Source organism: Prionailurus bengalensis, chromosome A3 (assembly GCF_016509475.1).
Source record: "Prionailurus bengalensis isolate Pbe53 chromosome A3, Fcat_Pben_1.1_paternal_pri, whole genome shotgun sequence".
In the NCBI taxonomy this organism is placed as follows: domain Eukaryota; kingdom Metazoa; phylum Chordata; class Mammalia; order Carnivora; family Felidae; genus Prionailurus; species Prionailurus bengalensis.
Window position 1 is genome coordinate 26,405,610 of NC_057354.1, and position 22,360 is coordinate 26,427,969.

Genomic DNA, 22,360 nt, shown 5'->3' on the forward strand with positions numbered 1-22,360 from the left:
GGAGTGGTGGCCCTTGTTTACAGCGCTTGCTTCAACCTTGGCTCACAAGGGTAAGAGCCAGGCCCTGCTATCCGCCCCTCCAGGATGCAAGACCTCATAATTGTCTTCAATTACAGACAGCGCCGGCCCTCAGCCCTGGCTTCCGACAGGAACCAGAGCCCGAACCACTTGCACGGGGGGCAAGGTTGGGGGTTCCCTGTGGCCTTTGGAGGCTTCCAAATGCCCACAGGCCCTAGGGTTCACCCAGAATGCTGCCTTGGGGCTGCACAGAGCCTGTCCCTGTTGAAACATCCACCTTCTTTGTCCCTGATCAGGATGAAACTTCTGTGAGCAGTGAAGATTTTGATATGAACGACTCCACATGGATGTCAGCTGACCCACACCTGGCCTCCAGCCTGAGTCCCAGCCAGGACGAGAGGATGCGGAGCCCTCAGAACCTCCACAGCCAAGAGGACGGTGAGTGTCTCTGAGTGGCCAGTGAGGAAGGGGCTGTGCCTGCCTGCAGGGGCCTAGAAATCTGGGCTGGGGCCTGGCGAGGGGTCCTACTGGAGGGCCTCAGCATCTCCACCAGCACTCCAGCCCCTGGCTGCAGAGAGAGCAAGTCCTCCCAAAGGTAAACGGAGAGAGCTCTCAGGGGCTGGCAGCCTGACAGGCCGTCGTCCTGCCTGTCTGTTTGCCCTGACGCTCACAGGCTGGTGGGATATGGATGTCGAAGTTACCGTGATTCAGGTCTGGGAAGGCTAATAGTTGCCTGACCCGGAAGAGTTCAGCAGTGAAAGCAAGAGTTAGGCTTCTGCAACTCAGCATGAGGCTATAGGACAGGGTCCCTGCCTGTCACCTTGTGAGCCAGCAGGCAATAAGCTTGTCCACTGTGTGTCCCCAGGCCCTTGTGATAAGAAGTGGCCCAGCTCAGGAGCCGTCTGGCCTCTTCCCTGGCCCCCACTGCCCTCCAGGGCCAGCCAGGCAGCTTCCTGTGGCCTGCCTCGGAACGGAGGCCTTCTTCTTGGCATGGGAGTCTTGGGGTCAGAAGTCAGATCCCAGGGGTCCACTCTGGAGCACCTGTGTGAAACCCCCAAGGGGCTGGGGCTCTGAGACGACAGTGCCTGTGTCAGTCACGTGCAGTTGTGGGACCCAGGTGGCACCTGTGGTCAGTGTCTCTGGTGGGGCTCTGGGTTCTGGGGAGGTGATTGGGGGCGGGGGCTGAGCCCAGGGCTGAGCCTCAGAGATCTGGGGTGTAGAGCCAGCAATTAGGAAGGGTCAAAGGTCGGGCCTGGAATGCGGGAGGGAAGTGCAGGGTTAAAAAGGGGTGTAATGTTAACTCTGTGAAACGGGTTAGCCTTAAAGAGTAAATAAGGGGTAGGAGCCTTGCAGTTTGGGTCAAAGTTCGTCTCCATGGCAGAACCCGCGCACGCCTGCCTCCCGACTGCCCTCACAGGCCTGAATCCGGCTTTGTCTGGGAGGAGACCCAGCCTGGAGGCAGCTGGGGAAGCTGGGCTAGGGGCTGGGGAGCCCAGAGGGTGGTTCTGCCGGGCCTGGAGTATAAGGCTGCTGGGAAAGAAAAGACTTTTGTGCCCTGACACCTCGTGAGGTCGGCACGACCCCCTCGTGCTGTGAGCCTCCCCACCAGAGCCTCCCAGACCAGTAACCGCCTCCCAGTATTCCCACAGGGTGGGGGCAGCCACATGCTGCTGGGGGTTCTGGGGCTCGGAAGTGCCCAGCAGCTGACCTCCCTCCTCATCTGAGCCGATCAAAGGCCACGCCCAAAGGCCACACCAAGGGCTGTGCCAGCAGAGCTCAGCCAAGGGCATAGGGTTATACCTTCCCAAGAAGGATCCAGAACATTTTTTTTAAAAACTCAGAGTAGTAGGACTGAATGGGGGCCATATTCCCGCAACTCACTCTTGAAAAAGTCTTATGTTATTGTTGCTCAAAACCGTCCTTTAGGAGTCTGATTTTTGTTGGAGACATCTCCCAGGGAGACTTGGCACTTTGTGGGGAGTTTCCAGGCTCAGGTAGCAGAAGGGAGTATTTCTGTGAGGGTCGCAGGGATTCCTCAGCATCATTTGCCCCACTGCCCGGGGCTTGGCTGGTCACGAAGATAAAGCAGAGACTGGGGTCGGCACATCCTGCAGCTGGTCCCACAAGAGCTTCCCAGGGGGAGCCGGCCTGGGTGTAGTCCTGCAGTCCCCCTGCCCCTCCCACCGCCCCAGGCCTTCCTGGTTGTGGGCACTGGGCTGAAGCAGGCTGGCCTGCTGACAGTGCCAGGGTGTTTATCAGGGCAGGCAGCCCGAGCTGGAGACAGGGAGGACGGTGTTGACTGTGATACCATCAATTTAATTATTTAATCAGAGGCTGTGTCTGGAGGCTGTGGGCTGATGTGCTGGCCGGAGGCCGACCTAGACCCAGTGCGGGGGTCGCAGGCCTTGAGAAAGCCCAGTTGTCTGGCCTGGTCTCTGCTGCCCCTGCTGGTCCTGGATCTATTGGTGACTGCTGTGTTTATCCAGAGCAGTGGGTTCCCATAGGGTTTTGGCTGGGTACAGACCTGGCCTAGAGCCCTCCTCCAGCCCCCCAGCCCCCACAGTGGCACGCAGCCAGCTCCCCTCTCTGAAGGTGCTTACAGTGCAGACACAAGCCGAGATCCTGCTCCCATCAGTGAATCAACGGGAGACCGTCAGACTACGGGGTGTTCTCGTATCCCCTGTTAACGAAGGACCGGGGTGGGGACAGGCCAAGCAGAGGCTCTGGTCTACCCTGGACTCCGAACCTAGCCACAACCCTCCGTGGTGGCTTGCTGTGTGGTCTCCGGCCCTCGGTCCTCCGTGGAGCTGGCAAATTGGAAAGATGAGGTCTAAAGCCCCCATTGTGAGTCCTGCAGGCACAGACCATGTCAATCTTGCTCTCTACTCTGTCCCCAGTGACTCCAGCTGTATGCTTGGCATGTTATAGGGGCCTGCTGAATATTTGTTGCCTGAATGAATAAAGAAACAGACATTCATCGAGACCTACCTCTGAGCACACCATCCGGAGGGGATATAGGCCCACCCTTGTTGGGGACCAGTTGAGTTCTTTGTTCCTGAGGATATCCCCAATCTGAGCACCTGGGTCTTTTCCCTTAGCCAGAAAGTGTGGGGGCTTCCAAGGCTGTCCCAGGGAGTGCACCACTCGTGCTGGCCAGTGATGCGGCCCAGAACCATTTCGGGAAGCCAGGTAGCTTGCACACATTCACACCTGTAGGTGTATGTGTTGGGCCCTCCTCTTTCCCCTCCCCCCCCCCCCCCCCCCCCCCCCCCCCCGCCTGCCTTCACCACCCCCTCTTCTCTCCTTCCCTTTTCAAATTTTAACAAATGCAGATGAAGACTCGGTCTTGGCGGGCCAGGTCCCCGTGCCGAGAGCAGAAGTGAATTAGCACACCAGCTTTCACCCCTGGGAACTTGCCTCTGAGATGTGCAGGGAGTGGGAATGCACTCGCCCTGAAACATGCATGGTTGTGCTTTTCCCCCCAAGCCCGCCACTGCCTGCAAGGATGTACTTCACGGATCTCTTTTCTGGGTGCTGTTCCTGGCTCCCTGAAATCACAGCAGCAGACACTGGGCCGGGGTGGGGGAGGGGCACACCACGCACAAGGTGCTTCCCTGCTGGGGGCTGTCGCTGCCATGGGTGAGCATACAGTCTTGTCCCACCTCATGAGACGTAGGAGATGATGAAGAGAATTTGGGTGATCTGACCCTTCTCGGGGTAGTGCCAAAGGAGGCTGCCCTCCTGTTTCTGCCTTGGCAGGTATTGGCCATGTGTGAAATTCCCCAGAAGATGGTGTAGGGGGGAGCCTGGGAACCAGAGGAGCTTCCCCTCATGTATTCCAAGCACTGGCTTCTTGGGGCCAGAGTGATCCAGGCTGTTCCTGCTGAGGCCTCTTGCCCACACGTGGCCGAGTCTTTTCCAGACCTGCAGCTAGGTGCTATCTGAGGCTTTGGCCTATGAGTCCAAATGGAACTCTGTGTACATCACAGGTGCCTGGAAAGACACTTGGCTCAGGGGGTGTCTTCTGGGGTAGAGAGAAGACGCCTGGGAGAAGCTAGCTGTTGAGACTTTGTCCAGAGACACTGTAGTCTGGAGTTGACTTGGGACCAGTTTGTCAGTCTGTAGTCATGTCCCGTCGGTGGGATTATCTGCCTAATGTCCATCTCTCCCCCAGAGAGCATAAGCACCCTGAAAGCTAGGACCCCAGAACCCAGCACAGAGCCTGGCACAGAGCAGGTGGGGGTAATGGTCTGTCAAATGGATGCACGAATGAAATGGTGAACAAGAGCACACACATGGGCAAGGCAAGCCCGCAGGCAGGCCCCCCAGGCTTCAGATGCCGGCCAGGCCAGGGTCCCAGGGGGCCATGGGCGGGCCAGGCAGTCTGGGCTGTAGAGGGCGGGGCCAGGCCAGGGCCTACTCCTTGATTTCTCCTTGATGTGCTTCACTGGCCTCTTGCTCTGCCCCTTCCTGAACGGAAAATGTGAGGCCTGGCCTCCAGAAGGGATGCGAGGGGGTGGGGAGCGGACATTACTCACCTCTCCGGCAGACAGGAAGCCAGCGCCAGGGGAGAGCAGAGGGTCCCGCTTCCCTCTTCCTGCATGGTCGTCTTCCTGCAGGATTGTGGGGGTGGGGATTGCCGACCAGGGGCTGTGTGGTGTCCTGGGGCATTTCAGGGCCCCTTGTATGTGCCTCTCAGACGAGACTGCTCCTATAGGCCCACAGGACACCACACTGGGCCTCTCTTCTTCCCTCCCTCTGGCGACCTGGTGCCGGCACTCCCTTCCTGCAGATGGGGAGGGTTTGGAGCCTCCCCTCTGGTGCCCATGACCAAAGGCACTGGCAGGGCGTGTGGGGGGGGGGGGTGGTCTTCAGTTCTTTCAGGACTCTTATCAGTTTGGTCATGGGAAGATTGAGCCCCTGTTCCTGCCTTTGAGGAGTCAGGCAGAGAGGGACAGGCACAAGAATGTGGGATCCCTGCCAGGCTGTAAGCCTCCTGAGGGCAGGTGTGCCTCTGTAGAAACCTATCTTAGGTTTCCCCTGGTTTCACAAATATTACATTTATTGTAGAAATTTTAGGGGGGAAAATGGAGCAAAAGAAAAGAAAAAAATACCAATATTTGGGGCATATTTTTCTCAGTCTTTTCTTTGCATATAATAAAAGTCTTGTGAAAAAAAAAAAGGCTGTAGTGTTGCAGCCACCTTTTTTTCTTCTTAATGTTATTTGCCTCTCCTGTCAGTGATGTGGCATTTTTTGAAGACTGTCCAGTCATCCTAGTGACTGGAATCACCGTTCCCAAGCCTGCTGGGTGCTCAGAGCTATGACCATGCCTTTCCTACAGGGAAGGACATGTCCTCTCCTGAGGGGGAGGTAACTTGCCCAGACCACAAGTCTCTCTGACTCTGGAGCAAGCGTTTGGGCCACTTGTGGGGAAGGACATTTGAGTTCCTCTTTTTCATTGTTTCAGACAGCGCCACAGGGGGCATCCTCAGGGTCAGGGCCCTGCACCGGGATGAGTGTCCTCTTCTGTCCGTTACCCCCAGCTCTGACCATGGAGAAGCAGCTCAACCAATGGCTGTTGAGCAGCTAGTGGCAGAGATGGGGGACCAGAGGAGGCCCGTGGGAGCAAGCAGGCTGTGTTTGGTGTGATGTTGAAGGCAGGCACAGGGGGCCTGAGGTGTGCCTGGGAGGCTCAGGTAGCAAGCACATCCGTGCTCCTCCCAGGGAGGAGGCTGGGCAGGGGAAAAGGTGCTGAATGCCAGGGCTGGGGGTTTCCTGGGTCACATGTCTCCAGAAGCTCCCCAGGACTCCAGCCTCCAAACAGGAGAGATGGGGCAGGGAGGCTGCAGCCAGGAGGATGGAGAGAGTTGGGGCCATGTCTGTGGGCCAGGTCTCAGTTGGACGTGGCCCCCTGCAGGCAGGCCCTGGCACTGTGCCATGGGTCTCCTGAGCTGGTTCTGGCCAGTCCCGTCCCTGCCCGGTGGTCCTCGGCAAGTCATTGGCTCTGATTCCTGGCTTCTGCTGATGTAGGACAGGCTAATGTGACCATTAGACCTGAGGTCCTTGGGAGCTCTTTGAGAGAAGACCAAGGCTTCCTGCCTGCTGATAAGTAGGCCCTTCACCGCCCAGAAACGCAGCCCGGGCAGCAGGGGCTGTCCCCTGGGGAGCAGTGGGGCTGTCCCTCCTTTCCTCACCTGCCGGGGCTTCTCCCAGTGTGCCTCCCCCACCTCCCTGCAGCGTAGTGTGCAGGGGAAGGGGGCGGCTGTAGCCCTGCTGCCCTGCCCCAGGCTCGGTCCTGCCTCCACTCGCAACTCCTCGCTCCTTGCTGTGGGGCCTGGGGCAGTGATCTGCCCTCACTGGACAGAGAGATGAGAGCTGGGTGAGGCAGTGACAGAGCTTAGCGCAAGCCTGGGACGGGAGAGGCTCAACAAATGGGTGTGGGGCCTTTTCCTCATAAGTGGCCAGCCTGGTGCAGGGGGCTGTGCTGGAGGGCCCGGCGCCCAGGCTCACTGCCAACTGGCACGCGCGGGCTGAGGGGCTGTTGGTAGGTCAGGGCCTCCCTTGAAAGGCTGAGGGGTTCTCCTCACTGGTCCCAATTTCCAGACTCTTCACCAGCCTCACTTGGTCCCGTCCAGTCTCTCTATCTGTTCAGGTCCCTCTGGGTCCCGTCTGCCACATGATCCCCATGTGGTCCTGACCACAGCTCCCTTACAGCGTCACACCAGTGTTCCTTGCTCCTGCTGTACAACACACACACACACACACACACACACACACACACACACACACACACCCACCCACCCAGAGCCTTGCTTCTTTGGAAAGAGCTGGGATGGGGGGTCAGGTACTCACAGCTTGTCCTGGCATCTTGTGAACTCCTGTCACACACCCTGCTCATATGTGCCCGGGACCCTGAGTCCTTCAAGCCCCTGCCTCTGGATCCGGCTGACCCTGTCTCCAAGCTTCCACACAGGCAGGTAGCTAGGCAGGCAGCTGTGAGATTGTTCTGCTGTCCAAGGAGAAGGCTCCTGGGCACTGAGGACGCCATGGGAGGGTTCCCAGCAAGGGGTGGATGCTGCTCATGCAAGTGAGAGGACAGAGGCCGCCCTGCTAGTGGGGAAGGGCTCAGTAGGAGTTGGGAGCAGGCCATTCGGGCTCAGACAGTCCCCAACACCACCCCTGTGCTCCGGATACTTAGTGTGCTCTGTGGATGGTGCCCGCCCTCTGGCAGGCCCACTGCTGGGGTTGGAGCTTTATGGTTTGCTTACAGCTGACTCCCTGGGGACCCCAATGCTCATGGTTGCGTGTCTGCCCTGGTCACTGTCACATTGGGGGAGGATTGTGGCCCCTTCACCGTGGCCAACTGGGGATGGCTTCTGAGGGACTTGTCCTGCAGTGAGCTTTTAAACTGAGCTTTCTCTCTTTCACACCTGTGGTCGTCTTGGCCCTGGCCACCCCTGACCCTACTTGTCTAAGCTAAGGCTAGAAACCGGGTCTGGGCCCCATTCTCTGGCTACAGGTCACACTCCCTCCTTCCAGAGCACGAGCTGTTTGTTCCTAGTCAAGGCTCCAAACATCCACACGGAATGATCCCTCTGCCCTGCCCTCCCCCAAGGAACAGAGAACTGGGGCCCAAGTCTTTCTGGGGATTGGCCATGGGCCACCCTGGCAGTCCTGGGTCACAGGAAAGTGTCCATCATCAGCTGGGCCGCTGGCTGCACAGACAATGCTAGGCTGTCCTGGCCTCCAGCCACTGAAGGGTGAGAGAGGCTGGGAGACAGCACCGAGGGATCCCTTTATCCCAGGAGCAGGCGGGGCCTGCACAGCCCTGGCCTTGTGTGGGCTGCCAGGGTCTTAGGCCCCCAGATGCCTGTGAGGACATTAGAGCAGGACAGACTCCCTGGCCTGGGGTGATGAGGTTGACCTGCTAAGGGAGAGGGCGACCCCCCACACACCCCTGGGAGATTAGCCTGCATCTGCCGGCCTGTCGGGGAGATCAGAGCCGTCCTGCTGTTCCTGCCCCTCTGTCTAGGATGCGTTAGACCCCAGTTTTCCATTGACCCTCTGCAGACACAGCCCTGCTGTGCTGGAGAGCATACCCAGGGTGGGTGGAGGCTGTGCAAGAGAGGCATTGCCACCCCAGTCTGTCGAATGGCAGCTTTCTCGGGAACCAGGAAGTGACCGGAGCCATGGTGGCGTCATCACTCTGACCTAAGGACTGAGGTGCACCGAACCCAGGCCAGCTTCTGGGAAGGCTGGTGGAGGACCTTCCAGGGCCCTCAGATGCCACACACACACACACACACACACACACACACACACACAGGCTTTGGGGCCCGGGCCCTGCCCCGTGAATCATCCACACATGGTCACCTGAAGTGGCTCTGTTTGCTCTCAGAACACACGATTTGTTTGGTGGGGGGGGGGGGGGGGTTGTAGGGGTGCAGTGGGCATATTGGCTGGAGCTTTGTACGTTGAGTTAGCATGGATTTCTCGCTGCCCGTGCTTGACCTAGAGGGTGGGGCCAGGGAGATGTCAGGCCTGGGAAGACACAGACCCAGCCTGTCCATAGCGGGAGCACCTCCCGCTGGGCATACCTGACCAGTGTGTGTTGGGGGAGAAGCCGAAGGAAGTGGGGTGGCGGCAGAGGTAGGGACCATCCCATGGTACAGATGGGCAAATGGAGGCCTAGAGGAGAAAGAGGGCAGGTGCCTTGGGAAATCGGGGGCCCGTCTGGGCTTTGCCACACACGCGGTGTGATCGCCGATGACTCCCCTCGGGGAGCCCCTGGTTCCTCCCCGATGCCTGCCGTGGGGTGCTTGTGCAGATCGGGAACAGTGTGCCTGGCACCTGACACTTAGTATCTCCCCCACTGAAGGTGGCACCCGTCCCCAGTGCCCTGATGCCAGCCCTGCTCCGGCCCCCTGCCCCCAAGACCCAACTCATCTGTGGGTCAGACACCTCACTAGGGGCTCCTGCACTGAGAGACAGGATTTCAGTTTGAGGGGGAAATCTAGGTCTGCGCTGTCTGATACTATGGCTGTAGATGGCTGTTAGAAAGGCTCCTGCAAACTGAGGTGTGCTGTGTGTGTGAAATACGCACTGAGTTTCAAAGGCGTCGTATGAAAAAAGAATGTAAAATAGCTCAGTTTTAACATAGTATTGACTCCTTGTTGAAATAAGATTTTGACTATATTGGGCTAAATAAAATAGATTATTAAAATTCATTCTCTCTGTTTCTTTTCACTTTTTAAATGTGGCTACTAGAAAACGGGAAAGTCCATGGCTGGCTCACGTTCTGTTTCTATTGGACAGCACTGCTCTAGTCTCTGAGGGCCTGGGCGTCGGTGCCTGCCTAAGGAACGACCTGCAAAAGGCCGGGCAGGAAGGCGATGCTGTGGAGTAGAGGTGCCGGCGTCCCTGGGTCCGTGGCATTAGGAGGCAAGAGCGGAGGCCGGTGGGGAGCAGGGGCCGGCCTGCCCCTGGAACCACAAGGGTGGAATGGGACGCTTTGAAGGGACGGTTCGGTGGGCAGCCGGGGGCCTGACGGCCAGACCGCGGGGTGGGCACCCCGTGTGGCCCTGTCACCCAGGATGGTGGGATCCCAGCAAGACCGCCTCGTCCAACTCCTCTGTGTCCCCCGTCTGACCCCAAGGCCCTCCCCCTTCCTTCCGGGAGGAAGAGCAGGGTAGCCTGCCAGGAGCCTGGTGCTCCTGGGAACTATGCATCATGTAAACATGGCCCAGGCCACTGGCCTTTGTCAGAGCAGGCGGGGACCGGCCCTGGTGAGGTGCACACCCAAATTCAGAGCGCGGGCGGAGGAGGAGGAAGGGCCGGCTCTGCAGACTCCCTGCGCCTGCCCTGGTGTCTACTCCTCCCAGCCCATGGTGGGGCTGCCGGCTCCAGCCCTCTACCCCCCTCCTCCCCCCAGCCCAGCTCTTTTGTGTGTGAATTATCGATGCCCCCTCCTCTCCCCCTCCTGGCCGCCACTGTGACAGAAGCCCACGGAGGAGGGGGCGCTGCCTCAGCCGCCGCCCCTCTGGCCGCAGAAGGCAGCCCGCGCTGGGCATGCCGGGTGGCGCGGCCACAGGCCCGGCCCGTGGTCTCAGTGGTGGGGTACCTTCCCACCTTTTCCCAGCCCGCCCTGGGAGCTGGTGCGGGTCACCCACTGGGAGAGGGTGCCGCTGGCTGCGGCCCCAGAGCCCGGTGTGGCGATTGGCGGCTCGCACAGAGCCGGGCTTGTGCGGGCTGCGGGGCGCTGGCGCCCACATAAGGGCATTGTTTGCCGAGGTAAAAGGGGTTTTTGTCTCCTTCTGGAGACGGGACAGAGGGAGGAACAATTTCCCCCATTCATCGCTAATTCCCCCATTGGAATAGCAGCACATCGCCCCACGTTAAATAGATGGGCACCTCGGCCCTTCCCTGCCCGAGGCGTTCCGGGCACAGGTGGTGGGCTCCACGTCCTGCCCGAATCGGGAGGTGTCCTTTGCCAGAGCCGGGGAGGCCTGGCTTTGTGGAAACGTTCAGAAGGGGTGCACCCCCCAGCGGCTCCCCTGCGGCCACTCAGGGCGCCCTTCTGTCTGTTGTTCACACACAGTCACAGGCTGGGGGCAGTCTCACCCTGCTGGCGTTGTTCTAGGCTCCAGCAGCCTGGCCTTGGGTGGGATGCCCGTCCTGCCACAGCAGCACGGATGAGGACCGGGTAGACACAAGAGGGTCACTTCCGGCCAGGTCTGGGACGGGTTGGACCGGAACACGTCTCCACCCGGGGAGACCCATGGCCGGAGGCCTGCGCCCTGGAGGGCCCGACTCCCACACCCCGTGTGTCAGGGCCCCTGCTGCCCGTGGGGCCAGCTGGGTTCTTTCACAGGGTCATAAAGTGTCAGAGCCCAACAGGGCGTCAGCGGCAACTCCCTGGACTGCAGATAAGAGGAGCCAAGGAGGCGGGCTGTGCCCAAGGTCGGGAGACAGCGAGGCCCGCACCTGCTCCCCCTGCCCTGGCCCCGCCGGCCTCATTCAGGCACGTGTTTGAATACATGCCTATATCTCCTTTAAATCACACTGTTTTGGAGGGAGTGGGGAGGAGGGAAGAATTGGGACTGGACCGGAACCCAGCTTGCCTCAGCCTGGGGTGCTGACGCTTCTCTCTGTTCCTTCTTTCCCCAAAAGGTGCCAGGCGCTGCGGGGGCGGGGGCTGCCGCCAGCCCTTCCTGCGGGTACCAGCCACCTCAGGACTGAGCTAGGGGGACCGACCCAGTGGGGTGTGGTGGGCCACAGTGAGGAGACAGCCTGGCTTGGGCTCCAGTCCCTGGGCTCCTCCCAGAGGGAGGATTGTGGATCGCTCAGAGACTCCGGCTACCTTCCCCAGTAAGGAAACTGTTGGCTCCTGTAACCGAAAAGTCTAGGTTCTTCTTTGGCTTTAGGCAGGGATGGATATAAGGGGGATTTATTCCTGACAGCTATTCAGCCCTGCCAAACGGGCTCAGCAGCCCTGGGGGCTTGGGGGAGCACTTCTTTCCAAACATCTCAGCCAGAGCCCCAGGATTGACTTTCACGGGTCCAGCTTGGTCACATGCCCACTGACCGCCGGGATGGGCTGTGCCGACTGGCCAGGCGTGGGGCACGTACTTCCCCCTGGAAGACTCGGGGTGCCCTCCCCCAGAGGAAGGGGTATGGGTTCTGGAGAGGCGGGAGTGATCTGGGCCCACCCAGCACAGCCCTGCTGACCCTGGGTCTGCCGGGCTGGGGCAGCTTACGTGGGGAAGGGGTGCTGGGCACAGGCCACAGACGTAGTATGTCAGAAGGTGATTAAAATGGTCTGGGAAAAGTAGGTAAAGGGGTCAGCCTGTCAGAGCGGGGGCAGGGAGGTCTTACTGAGAAGGTGACCTTGAAGCAAATCCCTGAGGGGGGAAGGCAGCTGGGGACAGAGTGTCGGAAGAGGGAACAGCAAGTGAAAAGGTAGGCAGCTGGCGCAGCTGCAGTGGGTGGCAGCAAGGGGCCCCCTCTGGAGGGAGTCTGGCTTCCACTCAGGGGGTTGAACTCCGTTCATGCAGCTGCCGCTGCCGGGGCGGGGCGGGGGTGCTGACGGATGGATACACTTACCCCCCTCCCCAGCAGCACCTTTGCCCCCACCGGGGTCAGGGGCCTTCTCCCTAGTCCCAGGGCCTTCTCAGCCTCCTCCCGTGAGGCTTCTTCCATGGGCTGCTTCTTACAAAAAGCCTTCCCTCCTTCCCTCCCTCCTGGTGTCCCTCCCTCCTTGGGAGGAGTTCTGGAGATGGGGCTCTGCCGTCGGGGCTCAAGGGCCAGAAAGCTCACGACTGTCTTTTTGGGGCCCAGTCTCTTCTGGAGCCCTGTGTCTGGTTTTTTGCTCACTGGAGAATGAGTCGCCAGGACAGCGACCACCCTCTCTTTTCACTGCTGAGTCCCCAGTGCCCCTCATGGGCCTGACACCAGGAAGCGTTCAGGCAGGGAAGGGACAAGGGTGGGAAGAGCATCCTGCGGGCACTGGCCTCCCCCTCCTCCTCCCTGGCGCACCTCAGATTTCGCACCCGGGCTCTGGCGGGGCCCTCCGGAGGCCCTGTGTGTAGGAAGCAGGTGCGTTATGAAGGAAGACAGCGGGGCGTAGAGAACCAGCTTTTTCTTTTTTAGCGCCTACTCTCTACGCCAGTATTGTCTACACCTCATGCATCCTGGTTTACTGACAGGAGACGCATTTGGAAAGGAAACCGAGGCTCAAGGAGGTAAAGTGGCATCTTCAAGGTGACACGGCCCCTCTGCATTCTGCCTAAAACCCACGGCCTCTCCAGTTGGCAAAAAACAGACCCAAGTGGGAGGCAGTCCGTGAGCGGGTGGCGCTGCGGGTGGTCGGCACGCGGGTTGAGGGCGGCCCCGGCAGGATGACGGGGGAGCACACGCTGGAGGTGGGCTGTGTGTGTGGCTGGCTTTCCCTGCCCCCGGGCGAGGTGCGGAGGTGGGAGGGCCTTGGCCTGTGGCGGGAGGAGGTGGGAACAGAGCTTGTGAACTGGGGCCCGCTGGCCTGCTCAAGGTTTTGGGGTTCTTTTGGTTTTGGGGGGACTTTTGTGGTGAAATATGTATAACATAAAAATCTTATGTTACGTTTTAACCATTTTTAAGCGTACGATTCAGCGGCATTAAGGACATTGACAGTGTTGTGCAACCAGCACCGTTATTTCCAAAATATAGTTTTCCTCACCCCAAACTATATCCATTAAGCAGCAGCTCCCTGTCCCGCCTCCTCCAGGCCCTGATACGCTTTCTGTCTCTATGCATGTGTCTAATCCACACACTGGGTGGAAGGGGACTCATTCAGTATTTGTCCCGTTGTGTCTGGCTTCTTTCAATCAGCATAATGCTCTCGGAGTTCATCCGTGTTGTAGCGTGTGACAGTATTTCATTCCTCTTTAGGGCTGAACAATATTCCATTGCATGGATAGACCACATTTGGTTTGGCAAGGTCTTTCAAAATGGAAACAATGTAAGTCAGTCATTAACATTTTAAAATCTGGATATTTACATAGTGGTGCAGATTTCCGGTTTCTTCTAAAAACTCAGGATGCCTGGTCTGGACTCCTGACACCTCCTGGTCCCACCTGCGCAGCCACTTCCCTTACTGGACGAGAGCAGCCTCGGAGTACTGGGAAGAGGGTGCTGTGTTGCAGTCGGAGCCAGTGCCTGTGGCTGTCTGGCCGAGCAGCAAGGATGCACAGCCCTGGGGCCACCCTGGGCTCCTGAGCTGTGGGAGGCTGGGAGTAGGCATGCATCTCCTTTCCCCCTTCCACCATAGGTGTAGGGCAAGGGAGGTCCGTCCTCCCACAATGAAACCTAGTCAGAGAGGCAGGTGGTTGGGGTGCCACCTGTGGGCCTGTGCAGGGGTGTGGCACCACAGGAGGCCGTGGGCCTGACGCCCCTGCGTTGGGACAGTTGGCTCACCGTGTGCAGAGCATGGTGCCTTCCTAGCAACCCCTCCTTCCAGAAGAGGAAGCCAAAGCCTTCCAAGGTCAAGCAGCTGGCCTATTAGGAATGATGCCAGGGTGTGAAGTCTCACCTATAAGGTGGGCTAAGAATGGGCACCTGCCAGAGCAAACAGGGGTTCACGTGATCAGTCAGTATAGGGGCCCATCCCTGCCTTCCAGCTCCTCAGCTCCAGAAGAGGCTCCTGCATGTGTGGGGGCTTCTAGGCAGCCGGCAGAACTCACCCTGGGCCAGGCAAAGGAGGCACGAAGTATCCCCAGGAGGACGGGCATTGGGCTGTAACTCCTTCCCAGGGACAGTGGAAGAGGAGGCCTGCCCTGAGGAGGAAGCATTGAGCCAGGCCTCGAAGGTAGACTGAAATTTTCTGAGTTAGAAGCAACATGGCAGGCAGACAGCAGAGCCTGAGCCCAAGCAAAGGCCTGGAGATGTGAGGTCCCGCGGTGGCCAGGAGGGTGGGGTCTGGACTCCAGAAGTCAGGGGACTAAGAACACACCCAGCGGGAGTCTGGAGGATAGTCTTCAGGGGTCTTTGGAGAGCAGGAAGGTTATGGAACAAGAATAGGCTGGTGCTGGAAAGGGGTGGGGTGGAGGTGGGTGTGATGAAGGGAGGGAGGGCAGCCACTTTCCTGTGGTTTGGTAATGAGCATCTGTCCCTCCAGGAGGGCTGGCACCTTGGTTGTCATTGTTACTTTGTTTCTCAGCCTGGGACTGTGCGGGCATGCAGTAGGTGCTCAGTAAATACTGCCGGGCAATTTGTTCATTCCGCCAACATCTGCGCTGGTCGCTGGAGATCCTTCTGGAGGAAAACCAGGCCCATCTGTGATGGAGGAGGAGGGGGGCAGCGGACGCGTGGTGAGGTCCTGGAGGTTGCAAGGACGCAGGCCCAGGGACTCTGGGGTGTCGTTCAGCAAGCAGGGAGCTGTGGGGTGGCTTTGAGCAGAGCCTGGAGCTGACCTGCAGGAGGATGAAGGGAGCCGTGAGCTGCCCGGAGGAAGAGGAGAAGGAGGGGCAGCCTGGCCCAGGGGACCTGCGGCAGCCAGGGGGGGAGGGGTGCCACTTCACCGCGGCCTTTCCCATCCCCCTCTGCCCCGGGCTCGGCTGCTTGATGGGCAGCCCGGCCCCGCCCCCGGGCAGCCGGGAGGCCAGAGATTGGTTGGGGCGCTAGAGCCGCTCGGTCGCCATGGGGACGCTCTGGCGGTGCGCGTGCCCAATGCCCAGCCCCGGGGACTAAATCTTCATAATCTGCTGGCTGGGAGAGTGGGGGTGGGGTCTTGCGCGACCCTGGCCTGGGGAAAGGGGTGGCCTGGGATGCGGTCTAGGCTCACTGTGGTTCCCCCCTCCCCCACCAGCTCTGGGTCCTGGTGCCGAGCCCCGGGGGCACCTGGGCGCCACCGGGAACTGCTCGGTACTCACCTGGCCGTGACCCCGGGAGCTCAACCTGCTTTGGCCTCCGCCGTCTCAGTTGATCAAGCAGGAGGCTGGGCCTGGATTGGGGAGAGGGGCCTGGAATTTTATCTGAAAATGTCTAGCCCCTCAGTTGGAAGTTTGTCCTCCCAGGTCCCCCAGGCAATATTGTGCTCTCCGCAGCAGGGGGCGCCCTCGGCAGAGCTTTGTTGGGTTGTCACCTCTGGAAAGCCGAGATAGCCTATTGAGATGCTAGGAATGCAGCCCCCTGAGCCTGCAGCCCTGGCTCAGGATGTCCAAGGCCACCTGACCTTGCACAGAAGGCAGCTCTGGGGGGAGCGGGGGGGCACTGTCTGTGTGTAAGCTGCCAGGACTAGGCAGGGCCCACATGTGGGAAGAGTGGGTAACTGGGGGGGGGAGGGGGGAGGTCACAATGGAGGCATTATCCCTTTTTCCTTGGGCAGATGAAGGAAGCTGAGAGCCCACTGTGGGGAGAGGGTGTGCAGGGGCAGGGCAGTGGCGAGTTAGAGGAAGAGGGGGGTGCCGGTCAGGCCCCAAGCCAGCTCTGGGTGTCCAAGCACCTCTGGCGTGCAGCAGGCTGGTCAGACCTGAGGCTGCAGCCACTCAGTCCCAGGCCCTTGAGGCTGGGCCTCCCTCGAGCCTGGATGTGGTGTCACGGGTGTGGAGTGCAGGAGATCACTACGGGCGCTCCACTCCTGATGGCCTGCTTCAGGCAGAGGGGCCCTGCCCCTCCATCAGGCAGGGGCACAGCTAGCCTCTTCAACAGCAGGGCTCACCTCTTGCCCAGAGACGCCTGTGAGGACAAGACAGGGCAAGTATTCCCTGTGGCTGCCGTGGCCACGATCCCCCAGGGCGCGTTAGGGGGCAGGAGGGGCTGAGGTGGAGCCTCACACCCAGGCCTCTTGTTCCAGATGACTCCTCCTCTGAGAGTGGCAGCGGCAATGGCTCCTCCACCCTGAACCCATCCACGTCCAGCAGCACGCAGGGCGACCCCGCCTTCCCCGAGATGAATGGCAACGGCGCCGTGGCCCCCATGGACTTCACCGCCACCTCCGAAGATCAGCCCATCAACCTGTGTGACAAGCTCCCGCCGGGCGCAGCACTCGGCACACCATCCTACCCCTCGGACGGCTGTGGCACCGATGGACTGCGGAGCCGCGTCAAGTACGGGGTGAAGACCACCCCTGAGGTGTGTGGGGCTGTGGGCCCGCCTGAGATGTGAGCCCCTGCTTCCTGTACACATCAGGGCTGCACGAAGCTGAAATGACATTGTGTGTCCCCAGAGTTGTGACATCAAGTCAGGGAGGAGGCTGTGGCTGCTGTCATCTTCCTGGGAAGGCTCTGGAATAAGAAATCACACAGTGTGTGACCTCAAGCAAGGCCTTCCTTCTTCCTCTGAGCCTGTGTCACCATCTGTAAAGAGGGGTGGGCCCCACCTTAATGAAGGTAGCGGGTGATGTGTGGCCTATTTCCCTCAACCCCCAGCACAGAGTCTGCTGCAAATTACAGCAGCAAGTGGCCGTTTTCGGCACCAAGTCCCCATCTTTCTCGGCTACTCTGCACGCCTGTCCCCATTTTACAGATGGTGCGGAAAAAGTATGAGGCCTCTGAAGCCCCAGGGATGTGAATGTTTGAAACTCAGTAGGCCACGCTGATGGGAGGCGGGGGATGGCCACCAGGGAAGGCTGGCCAGTACAGGTGCCCCCACCACCGGGAACTCCCTCCTGCTTTCTGCCCCACCCCCCTCCGCTTGCGCCTGCTGCCTCTGGGCCACGGGGGTCTCCTGCAGTGGTGCGGTGCGTCACTGGGCACTTGAACTCTCTCTGTGCAGGAGCGTTTTCTCCTGGCCCTCTGATGAGGGCCAGAGGTGACTCATCAGAGCCCTACGCCCTTCCGCTCCAGCCGGGTACCCCTACACAGCTTCCCTCCCCTCCCTGGGCCTTTCTCTTCTGCAGAGGGCGTAGGGCAGGTGCCAGTGCTTGCCTCTGATGGCCTGTCTCACGGGAAGGTTCTGTACAGATGAGCAGGTGTTCGGTTGTCACTGTGTGCCTGAGCTCAGGCCACGGAGGTCAGACATAGCTGCCACCTGCACTGAGCAAAGAGCTGCGGAGGGGGAGTTTGCCGCCGTGAGCTCAGGCCACGTGTGTGGGCCAAGGAAGTGAGATGGGAGCACCCGTGCCACCAGGAGCTTGTGTCTCGTGGTTTCTGTCTCCCCTGGCCCTGGCAGAGGACTTGGCCGAGGAGCAGCTTGGCAATGGGACTGGCCCAGGGCCTGGAAGGTCTTTCGACTCTCCACTGCGAGTCTGTCGTGACCCGGCCGGAGGACCTAGGTGTCTCTGCCCGTTAAAGTCTGTGTGTGGATCAAGAGTTGGGCACCAGGCCGGGGGCCCTGGGAGGTGGGTCACATCTCCCGTGGGATGGTCACAGAGAGTCCTGGTGGCCGCAGCCGATGCAGGACCGGGCGCCGGTCATATCCATCTTTATCCGTTTGTTCTTCAGCGAGAGCTGTGATCCCCGCAAAAAGAGGCTTATTCTCTGAGGTGTTCACGGGGTGGGAGTAGGCAGCTGGGTCCCTCCTCTGCTGAACGACACGGTGACTGCCTGGGGAGCTGGGCCTGGTTCCCACTCCCCCTTTCTACACACACCCCCTCTCCGTGATGGGGCTCACGGTGTCTCCCCAGGAGTGGCAGCAGACAGGGGAACCCCAGCCCAGGAGTTTCGGGAATGCGCTTTGCCTGATGGACCTGTCGCCTTGGCTGGTTCCCTCTCCCAGCCCGTCTGTTCCTCCTCCCTGACAGACGGCGCTTACTCGCTGCCTGTGTGACAGCTCGGTTGCCGGCTTGGGCTGCGGCTCCTTGGGGATCGGGGAGGAAAACCCCAAAACCAGAGCCAGTCGGCAGAAGCAGAAGAGGCTGGGAACCCTTCCCACGAGTGCCCGTCCCTCACACGATGCGGCGGGTCGTGCTGTGGGCACTGCCGCCGAGTAGAGCACTCACATGGGCCCAGACCTTTTGCTGCCCTGCCTGCTGCTGCCCCCGGGCATCTCCATTCGCGGAGGAAGGGAGTGGAGAGGGGAAGTGACACAGGACCTCGAAACTGTGGCTAGCGTGGCGGTTAGGTGCGCTCACCATCCCGGTGCCCGAGCTCTCCGTGGCTGTCGGAGACCACGAGCGGGCCTGGTCTGACCCTCCGGCCCCTGCCCTCTCTCAGTCGCCCCCTTACAGCTCCGGGAGCTACGATTCCATCAAGACCGAGGTCAGTGGCTGCCCTGAGGACCTGACGGTGGGCCGGGCCCCCACAGCAGATGACGACGATGACGACCACGATGACCACGAGGACAACGATAAGATGAACGACTCTGAGGGCATGGACCCTGAGCGCCTCAAGGCCTTCAATGTGAGCGCCGTGAGGGATGGGCGGGGTGGGGGCCGGGGCCACAGCCGCGGCGGCCCTTCCTACAGCCGGTGTCTCCCACAGATGTTTGTGCGTCTCTTTGTGGACGAGAACCTGGACCGCATGGTGCCCATCTCCAAGCAGCCCAAGGAGAAGATCCAGGCCATCATCGAGTCCTGCAGCCGGCAGTTTCCCGAGTTCCAGGAGCGGGCCCGCAAGCGCATCCGCACATACCTCAAGTCCTGCCGGCGCATGAAGAAGAACGGCATGGAGATGGTGAGCCCCTCGTCCCCGGTCCACCTGCTCCCTCTGCGCCACCCCCCCCGGGGACTCCTGGGTGGCCCCCCTGGCCAGACACTTCCCCTTGACCCTCCCAATGCCCCTGGGAGCAGGAACCACGATCCCTGATTCTCAGAGGAGGGAAGCTGAGGCCCAGAAAGATTACGCGGTTCCATAGATCACGGTCCTGGAGCACACACGCCAGCCCTGTCCCAGCCACCTCCAGGGCAGGGTCTCGGTAAGCCCCAGCACCGGCCCCATCCCCGTTCTGCCTGCAGACGAGACCCACACCTCCCCACCTGACCTCAGCCATGGCAGAAAACATCCTGGCGGCAGCCTGCGAGAGCGAGACAAGAAAAGCAGCCAAAAGGATGCGCCTGGAGATCTACCAGTCCTCCCAGGTACCTGCTTACCCACAGCTGCCCGGGCGTTGTTCCTGGCGTGGCAGGGGTGAGAGGGTGACCGTCAGTCATGCTGGAGACAGCTGGGGACAGGGAGAGAGGAAAAGGCTGTCCTGGGACCCAGACGGAGCTGCAGTGGGGCAGATGGGGAAAGTCAGAGGGCCCGGTCACACAGGCCTCACAGACCTCGGGAGCCCGGCCTCTGAGAGGGTTTTTGAGCCAGGCAGGAACGGATCGAATCTGCCCCCCAGAGAGATGAGCAGAGGCCCGTAGCTCAAAGCACCCTTCGGTTCCCACTCTGCAGGATGAGCCCATTGCCCTGGACAAGCAGCACTCCCGGGACTCTGCAGCCATCACCCACTCCACCTACTCACTGCCAGCCTCCTCCTACTCCCAGGACCCCGTGTATGTCAACGGCGGCCTCAACTACAGTTACCGCGGTTACGGGGCCTTGGGCAGCAACCTGCAGCCCCCCGCCTCCCTCCAAACAGGAAATCACAGTAACGGTGAGTGGGGGGACCCGGGCTCTCTGGCTCCCTGACCAGAACCCAGGTCTGTGTGTATCGCAGCCTGGAGAAGGGGGCAGGGCAGGTGGGGAGGCAGAGGCCGCGTGGCACAGACACCTGCCCCATTTCAGAGTCTTGGCCAGTCCTCAGGTTGGACGGTGAGGAAACCTCAGCTGGTTAAAACAGAGCATACCAGTCCTTTCTCGCCTCCGAGGAGGCTGCCCCAGCGCTTGACTGGATGCGCTGCTGGGCCTCTCCCAGCTCCGGCTCCTCGCAGGCCATTGCAAGCACTGAGTTGCAGCCAAGGTCCTGCTCTGAGTTGAATCCTCTCCACACACCTGCTTTACCCCCAGTGACCAGAGCTTGGCGAGGTGGCCACTGGGCCAGGTCACTCGGAGTTGGTAGCAGAGCCAGCATCAGGCCCGGGCACGGCTCAGTTCAGCAGCTGTGGCCTGCGGAGGGGCCTGTCTAGTGGCTCTGGGCAGGTCCTCGCCTTCCCCAGGCCTCAGCCCTTGCCCCATCTAAGAGCCCCATCTAGGTCACCTGGGGTGACAGTTAACTGTTCCCCCAACTCCAACCCCTTAAGCTGGTGATTCCCTTGGTGCCCCTGCAGTACTTCCCAGGGGCCTCTGATGCAGACAGGACATAGCCCAGTATCGGAGAAATGGTCCCTGAGAAGACGCAGACCTCCCTGTGGAGTTAAGCATCACCCTGAGTGGGAACTAGCGTGGGGACCTGAGGCCCATTCACGCTGGGCCCCACTTGAAGCCGGGGTGGGAGCAGCAGGGGAAGAGCAGACTTGGCTGGTGGAGAGCAGCCTGGTGGCCTCGGGGAACGAGAGGGGAGTAGGTTGGGGGGGCGGTGACCTCAGGGCTGGGTGCTTGGAATTGGTTGTGTATGCGGTGGAAGCCACTGATAGGTCTTAAGCAAAGCAGGGCTGTGAACTCTGCTCTGTCTTCGTGGTGAGATCTGAATCAGAAGGGCAGGAGGCAGCGGCTGTGTGCAGTGAGGGTCCTTCAAAGCCAGAGGGGGGAGGAGGAGAACTGAGGGTGACCCCAAGTTGCTTGAGGAGTAGGTTGGAGGAAAGTACTGCCCATAGGCCAGGGAACTTTGGTTCTAGGTCTTGGCTGAACATGCCTGAGAGTTGCTCTCAAGCCCTTGTCCTTGGCTTCAGGAGACCCCTCAACGTTCCCCGGGCAGCAAGGGAGGGGCTGGCCCATGCTCACGGCAGGAAGCCCAAGCCCCCTCCGCTCACCTTGCCCCCCACCACCAGGAAGTGTGTGCAGGTCCCCGGAAGATTCCTGCCTGGGCTTAACTTCTCATCCCTTCCTAATGCCTCTTAACCTAAAATAAGACGCTGCCTGGCCTTAATCCCTGAAGCTGAAGCCGGAGTGGCCAGCCCCAGTGAGAGGTGGGACCACTGTCCCAGAAGGGTGGCTTTTCTTCCAGGAAGAAGAGCCATCTGACCTCTGAGCAGGGACCCTATTAGAGTATCTGAAGACAGGCCCCAGGGCAGAGAAGTTAGGACCCCCTAGATATACATGAGGAGCGTGAGGCCCAGTCCTTTCCAGGCAGCAGGCAATGGTGACAAGCCCCGACCTGGTCCATGCAGCGTGACCCGTCTCCGGGCTGCAGCTGCCAGGGAGGGCACTGGGCCTGCTCCCCTCTGCGCCCTATTCACACCTGCCAGGGAGGCAACTGGCTCTGCCCTTTGTGCTTCCCGGGGCCTCCGTTCCCTTCCGTATGCACCCTCCTTCCTTAGAGGTGGGTGGCGAGGTCACTGTAGCAGAGCTCTGCTCTTTTACCTCCCGGCCTGGGGCAGCACATGCCCTGCAAGCACTGGGTTGGAGTCCAGCAGCTGTCCACAAGCAGCCGCCCCAGCCCTCCCGCCCTCCCCGGCAGCAGCCAGCCCTGCAAGGGACCCTTCAGTCAGACCAGTGTCTTGGCAGGGCGATGTGTTAGCCGCTCGGAACTCCACACGTTGCTCATCAGGTTGTCATTGGGAGATGCAAATGAGCTTAGATAACATCCGCTTGGCCCCCTCTCCTGGGGTGCTGGGCGTCTCATGCCCACTCCTGCCCCTCCAGCAACCACACCTGAGTGTCAGCACTAGCGCCTGCGGGAGGATGGCTCCAGAGCAGACTGGCTGCAGGAAATAGGGACATTCTCCTCTCTGGGCTCTAGCTACTGTCCAAGAGAGACAAGAGGACAAGGCTCGGCAAGGGGAGAGAGAGGAACCCCAGGGCCCGGTCACACCAACTGTGGCAGGCGGCTCTCGCCTTCATTGTCTGAGAGAGACTGGGAGCCGCTCCAGGGGAAACCAACCCTCCCCTAGCCCGGAGGCAG

The 22,360-nt window shown here is 60.3% G+C and overlaps 1 protein-coding gene and 1 long non-coding RNA gene across 5 annotated transcripts in view; one reads left to right on the forward strand and one right to left on the reverse strand.

Moving 5' to 3' along the window:
• NOL4L (nucleolar protein 4 like) overlaps window positions 1-22,360 on the forward strand; it is a 127,512-nt gene that overhangs the window by 98,521 nt on the left and 6,631 nt on the right. For 3 of the 4 annotated variants that reach the window (XM_043602605.1, XM_043602607.1, XM_043602608.1), the window contains 6 exons: window positions 315-456; window positions 16,347-16,624; window positions 18,646-18,831; window positions 18,913-19,104; window positions 19,386-19,508; window positions 19,813-20,014. In XM_043602605.1, coding sequence (XP_043458540.1) covers window positions 315-456; window positions 16,347-16,624; window positions 18,646-18,831; window positions 18,913-19,104; window positions 19,386-19,508; window positions 19,813-20,014 — 1,123 coding nt within the window. Of the gene's footprint in view, window positions 1-25; window positions 51-314; window positions 457-16,346; window positions 16,625-18,645; window positions 18,832-18,912; window positions 19,105-19,385; window positions 19,509-19,812; window positions 20,015-22,360 lie in introns of those variants that run through there. The other variant, XM_043602606.1, reaches the window with a different exon arrangement.
• Window positions 12,752-16,232, reverse strand: LOC122496388. The gene is made up of 2 exons (XR_006300790.1): window positions 15,424-16,232; window positions 12,752-14,964 (listed from the first exon to the last, which is right to left on the reverse strand). It is a non-coding gene; the product is annotated as an uncharacterized LOC122496388 (long non-coding RNA).